This window comes from Propithecus coquereli, unplaced genomic scaffold, assembly GCF_000956105.1.
Source record: "Propithecus coquereli isolate 6110/MARCELLA unplaced genomic scaffold, Pcoq_1.0 Scaffold193, whole genome shotgun sequence".
In the NCBI taxonomy this organism is placed as follows: Eukaryota; Metazoa; Chordata; class Mammalia; order Primates; family Indriidae; genus Propithecus; species Propithecus coquereli.
The window spans coordinates 398,205-404,932 of NW_012144190.1; the positions used below are offsets into that span (position 1 = coordinate 398,205).

The 6,728-nt window shown below is 53.2% G+C and overlaps 1 protein-coding gene across 1 annotated transcript in view; it reads right to left on the bottom strand.

Moving 5' to 3' along the window:
• RDH13 (retinol dehydrogenase 13 (all-trans/9-cis)) overlaps window positions 1–6,728 on the bottom strand; it is a 16,030-nt gene that overhangs the window by 6,306 nt on the left and 2,996 nt on the right. Inside the window, exons 2-4 of the mRNA XM_012643247.1 lie at window positions 5,664–5,782; window positions 3,096–3,251; window positions 351–455 (exon numbers count right to left, since the gene is read on the bottom strand). Of these exons, the coding sequence (XP_012498701.1) occupies window positions 351–455; window positions 3,096–3,251; window positions 5,664–5,782 (380 nt within the window). The remainder of the gene's footprint in view (window positions 1–350; window positions 456–3,095; window positions 3,252–5,663; window positions 5,783–6,728) is intronic.

The following is a 6,728-nucleotide window of genomic DNA, read 5'->3' on the forward strand; positions in this document are numbered from 1 at the left end:
CTCCAGCCTCACTCAGGGTGACGTGGAGAGAATCCAGAAGCGAAGGAGAGGTTGGGGAGAGACGGACAAAGACTGAGAACGGACAGATGGAGGCTGGGGACAGACTGATGGATGGAAGCATCGCAGTGTTTTCTGAACAAAAGGACAAAGGCCAAGGGGCTGACGGAGGGTGGAACGATGGACCGAGTGTCCACGTGATGACCCTGAGCCGCCGGGCGACCCGTGAGTGGCCGCCTGGCTGCCAGGAGAGGGGAGCGGGGTCCCTCCCCGAGCGGATGACTCACCCCCGAGGAACCCGCTCACATCCCGGCTGCCACCGCCCGCGGCGCAGCCCCCGGCCCGGGGCTCACCCAGGTGGTTCACACCAAACTGCATCTCGAAGCCGTCCTCGGTGGTCCAGTGGGGGCACCGCATCACGGCCGCGTTGTTGACCAGAATGTCCACTCGCTCCTCCTCTGGAAGACAGGGGTGCGGACAGATGCGTCGGGGGTGAGGACAGGCTCCACCCCTGCCTGAGGCTCCCCGCGCATCCCTGTGCACCCGGCGCCGGTGAAGGCGTCTTCTTTGGGAACGGGGTCTGTGCAGTAACAGCTGAGTTAGGATGAGGTCACTAGGGTTGACCCTAATCCAATGCGACTGGTGTCCTCAAAGGAAGGGAAAACAGAGACTCAGAGACACACAGGGAGAAGGGCCATGTGACCACGGAGGCAAGGACTGAGAGGTGTGGCTCTGAGACAAGGACGAGCAGGGAAGGACCCTCCCCAGGCTCGGAGGGAGCGCGGCCCAGCAGACACCTCGGTGTCAGACTTCTGGCCTCCAGAACTGTGAGAGAACAAACTGGTGTTTCAAGCCACCTGGTTCGTGGCACTTAGTTACAGCAGCCCCGGGACACTCAGACACCCCCGTCTAAGCCTTGGAGACCTTTCCTGCAGGGGCCCCAGGGCCTCAGACGGGGGTGACCAGCAGGAGCCGAGGAGTTGGGGGCGGATGGCACCGGGTCTCATTCCCAAACCTGCCGCTGCCCTTGCACAAGCACCTGGAGGACACACAGAGACCGGAGCCTCAGTTTCCGCTTCTATAAAACGGGTGAGTAACAGAGCCTGCCCCCCTGGATCAGCTGGCTCGGGCTGCCCTGACAAAGCACCACAAACCACATGGCCTGAAACAGATGCATCCTCTCACCTTCTCTCACCGTTCTGGGGGCCGGAAGAGAAACAGGGAGAAACACCCCAGCTTCTCACCCCCACCTGCCCTCCGCGCCTGCCTGGGCCTCCACTGGCCAAACCCAGAAAGCCCAGGCGAGGGGCCTGGGGAAGGCAGCCTGAGACTGGGACAAAGCAGGGAAGGGAAGGAACACACCTGAGGGCACAGAGGCCCAAGAGAGTCTCACACACATTTCGGGGGCGGATGTGACAGCCATCACTGTGGTCTGAACATTGTGTTCCCCCAGGATCCATGTGCTGAAGTCCTCACCCCCACGGTGACGGTATTAGGAGGTGGGGCCGCTGGGAGGTGACGAGGTCATGAGGGTGGGGCCCTCACACATGAGATTGGTGTCCTTACAAAGGAGGCCCCAGAGCGCTAGTGCACCCCCCTTCTACCAAGTGAGGACTCAACAAGAAAGTGGCCATCTGCAGCCCAGAAGACAGCCCACGCCAGGACCAACCATGCTGGCACCTGGATCTCAGAATTCCAGCCTCCAGAACTTCGAGTGATGAATGTCTGCTGTTTACAAGCCACTGAATCTATGGTACTTCACAGCAGCAGCCCAAACAGACTAAGACAGTACCAAAACTCCAGACTCCCAAAAGGAAAGCAGAACTGTACAGTTTAAACACAACGAGCCACTCTTATCAGCTCTGGCAACAGTGGGAACCCTCCTGTGCAGTAAAGGGTTAACTCAGCAGGCCTGGATTGCCCAAACCCCACACATTCCAAAGAAAGGCCTGGCTCCTGGGAGATAACCCCTTAGCGCCCTCCCCCAAATATCCTGTCTGATAAGAGCACGTGTGTTTACCTGGGGCCTTGGGCCATGCCAGATAGTCTATGTTAACAATGCGATTTAGGGTGGGGGTCTTGGGCCATGCAGAGGGCCTGGACACTAAGTAAATAAGTCATGCAGGTGCTCCACGGCTACATCATCAACCCCCAATAAAAACCCTGGACTCCGAGGCTCAGGGGAGCTTCCCCGGTCGGCAATACTCCAGACTTATTATCACACGTGTTGTGGGGAGCAGCACCCTTCCGCAAACTCCACTGGGAGAGGACAGGTGGAAGCTCGCACCTGGTCTCTCCTCGACTCTTCCTCACGCACCTTTTACCTTTGCTGATTTTAATCTGTATCCTTTCACTATAATAAAACCATAACCCTGTGTGTAACAGCTTTGCTGAGTTCTGTGATTCCTTCTAGCAATCATCATCCCTGAAAATGGCCTTGGGGACCTCCAACCACACCTCCAAAACCCAGGTTCCCAGACGCCAGCCACGGGCCAGCCTTAGGAGCAGGCCTTTCTACACACAGCAGCTCGGCCACGGCATGTCAATCCTTTTCATACGCCCAAAAAATGTCCAGGACATCCAATCCCATCTTAACATCTGCTTCTTGTGTGATGCAAACTACTGCAGAAGGAGTTAGTTTTCCTATAGAGCAAAAGTCAGGAAACATTTTCTATAAAGGACCAGATATTAAATATTTCTGGCTCTGCAGCCCAGACATCCTCTGTCTCTGCCAATCTCTGCCACCGTAACACAAGCAGCCACACACAACATGTCGATGAATGAGCATGGCTGTGTTCCAACAAAACTATTTGTGCACCTGAAATCTGAACTTCAAAAAATTTCACGTCACAAATTATTATTCTTTTGATTTTTTCAACCATTTAAAATTTAAGATACATAAATATAAAAATGTAAAAAACAAACAAAAAAAATCTTTGCTCGCAAGCTGTACAAAAAAGGCAGCGACTAGACTGGCCCTGGGGCCACAGTTTGCCAGCCCTACTCTAAGACTTGCTTGACTCACTTGCTCCTCAGAGCCCGGCCCTGGGAGCCGCAGCCCCAGACCTCGGCCACGAAGCCAGTGCCCCCCGGCCCACCTGCGATGATCTTCGCTGCAAACTCCCGGATGGACTTGAGGGACGCCAGGTCCAAGTGCCGGGCGTTGACGTGGTGATTGAGGGTCTCCCTGCGAATGTCCTTTGCGGCCGCCTCACACTTCTCCATGTCTCGACAGGCCAGGATGATGTTGCCTCCTGGAAGCCCAGGATAGAAAAAAATTTTAATACATAAATACATGAATGATCTACTCCTGGGTACCAACCCAAGAGAAGTGAAACACACGCCCACACAAAACACATACACCAGTGCTCACTGCAGGACTATTCACAAGAGTCGAAAGGCAGAAACAACCCAAGTGTCCACCCATGGATGAACGGATAACAAAATACGGTTTGTCCACACACGGGGAATATCATACGGCCATGAAAAGGAGTGAAGCACTGATACATGCTACAGTGTGGACGAACCTCAGAAACATCGTGCTCAGTGAAAGAGGCCAGACACACACGGCCACATAGCGCTGATTCCATGTGTATGAAACGTCCACAGAAGGCAAGTCCGTAGAGACAGAAAGCAGGTTAGTGGTCTCCCAGGGCTGGGGGGAGAGGGAGACCAGGGCATGATGGCTAAAGGGAGCAAGGTTTCTTTCCGGGGTGATGAAAGTGCTCTAAGGTGGACTATGGGATGGGGATGTTGCACCACTCCGTGAATATACTAAAAAGCACTGAGTCATACATTGAAATGGGTGAACTGTGTGGCTTATATCTCAATAAATCTGGTTTTCTAATTTTTTTTTAATAATGGAATTTTTTTTTTTTTTTGGAGACAGAGTCTCACCCTATTGCCCAGGCTAGAGTGCCGTGGCGTCTTCCTACCGCACAGCAACCTCGAACGCCCGAACGCCCGGCTCAAGCGATCCTCCTGCCTCAGCCTCCCAAGTAGCTGGGACTACAGGCATGCGCCACCACGCCCGGCTAATTTTTAGTAGAGACAGGGTCTTGCTCTTGCTCAGGCTGGTCTGGAACCCCTGGCCTCAAGCAATCCTGCCACCTTGCACGGGCCTTAATTTTATTTTTTTAATTAGAAAACTGAGAACAGAAAACAGGGACACAGCAAAGGACAGGAGGCGACAACGCCGACCACGGGGATCTGCATGGTTTTCCTGCCCACAGCTGATCCAGCTGCTCCTGCACATCCCGCGACCCCTCACACTCGCCAAGTCCAAAACGGACCTCATGAGACCTCCAGAATCTGCCTGTCCCCCTACTCCCTCAAAACCCCCTATGGCAGCCAGTGGGCGTGTCTTGCCAACTTCCCTTCTCACCATTTCCTGTAGGATCACGTCCCTCCCTTTGGGAATGCCTGTCCTGCCCCACATGAGGGCAGGGGGCTGCTGGTCATGATCCCCTACTGCTCTAACCTTGGGGGTAGACAGGCAACCCAGGCCTGGCCCATCGGGGACCCATGCCTTGGCCACCCCAACTCCACAAGCCCAAAGAGTTTCTGGTCTCCCCCAGGCCCCAACCTGCCCTCCCATCCCAGCTGACGGCGGCTCTAGTCTTCCAGCTGCTCAAACCAAAAACCCAACAGGAAATCCCACCGAATCCATCTTCAAGAGATCTGGAGGGCGCTTCCCTACCAGACTCCCTCCGTAACCCATCAACCCAGAGAAAAACACCACATAAACCCAAACAGAGGGGTGGCCTACAAGATGCCCAACCAGTAAGCCTATAACAGCTCAGGTCGGGTCCTGACCCTTGACCTCTGACCCTGGCAAGTCCCAGCCATTAGGACTGAGTCCGACGGCAGCAGGAAACAGTGAAGCCAATACAAAGTGAAAAACCAAGACCAAAACATGCTGAGGGTCAACAGTGTCCTCTGAGACCCCAAACCCTCCTTCATCTCTCCCAGGTAACAGGAGCCTTTTTGGCTTAAGCAGCTGTGAGTCTGGTTGCTGCCACCTGTAATCCTAATAACCCAATAACCTAAACATCTCGCAGGAAACCAAACCCTCTGCCCACGTAACCTCACGCCTCCCTGTCTCTGGCAGCAAAAGCAGGAAGGATTTCTTTTTCAATTTTTTTTTTTTCTGGTAAAACACACAGAGTATAAAATTTACCATCTTAACCATTTTTAAGTGCATGGTTCAGTGGTACTAAACACATTCACTCTGTCGTGCAACCATCACCACCGTCCACTTCTAGAACGTTCTCATGTTGCAAAACTAAAACACTGCACCCATTAAACAACCCCCCATTCCCCTCCCAGCCCCCAGCAAACACCATTCAACTGTCTGTCTCTATAAATTTGCCTCCTCCAGGCACCTCGCACAAGTGGTATCACGTAGTGTTTATCCTTCAGGGACTGGTTTATCCCACTTAGCATAATGTCCTCAAGATTCACCCCTGTTGGAGCATGTGTCAGAATTTCTTTCCTTTGTAAGGCTAAATAACACTCCATTTTATGGACACACCACGCTTTGCTCATCTCTTCATCTGTGCATGGACGCTTGGGTTGCTGCCACCTTTGGGCCACTGTGAATAACGCGGCACTGAACACAGCTGTGCAAATACGTCTTCGAGATCCAAAAGCAGATGGGATTTTACCTCTTTTGGCCAGTTCCAAGGCAGTTTGTTTCCCGATGCCCGTGTTGGCGCCCGTCACAATGACTGTCTTCCCATGTATGGTGGCCTTGCTGGGGCAAGCCCCGCCGGCGACATAGTCCCTGAAGGTGAAACAGCGCGATCAGTTCTGTCTGTGCCCTCTCACCCCGTGCGCCCCGACTCCAGGACTCTGAGCTCATCCCCCCAACTGCAAGATAGAAACGAAATCACATCACAACGCGGGATCACTGTCGTGTTCTCCATACAGGGCTCGACCCAGAATCTGGTGTGTGGAAAGGCCTGCATGAGGTGGCAACCGTTATTTTATAAATACCCTCTGTATGAGATTCCTACGGCTGCTATAACACAGTACTGAAGACTTAGCGACTGAAACCCACGCAAATGTAGCCTATGGTTCTGCGGGTCACAAGTCCAAAATAGGTCTCCCTGAGGTCAAAACTAAGGTGTCAGCAGAGCCACCCTCCTTCTGGAGGCTCTAGGGGAGAATCCAGTCCTTGTGTTCTCCAGCCCACAGAGGCCGCCCACACCCCTGGGCTCGTAGCCCCCTCCTCCATCTTCAAAGCGCATCACTCTAACCTCCGTCTCCATCCTCCCGTCTCCTCCTCTGACTCTGGCCCATTGCATCCCTCTTACAAAGACCCTATAAGATTACAAGGCCCCCCAGTAATCCAGGCCATGTAATCCCATCTCAAGATCCTTAACTTAAGCACATCTGCAAAGTCCCTTTTGGTATGTGAAGCACCATAGTCACAGGTTCTGACGATCAGGACGTGGACACCTTTAGGGAGTCATTATTCTGCCCACCACACCCATATCCCACAGAGGCTAATCACGGGAAACAAGCCGATGTCCACCAGCAGGGGCAGCCAAATAAACAACTCTACATCCACAGAAGAAGGGCACGGTGGCCACCAGCCACTTGAGGCTAATTTTTAATTTAATTAAAATTAAGTAGCCCTCCTTTATGCTCAATAGGCACATACGGCCAGTGGTGATCACAGTGGACAGCACAAATATAGAACACTTCCGTCATCACAGAAAATTCCT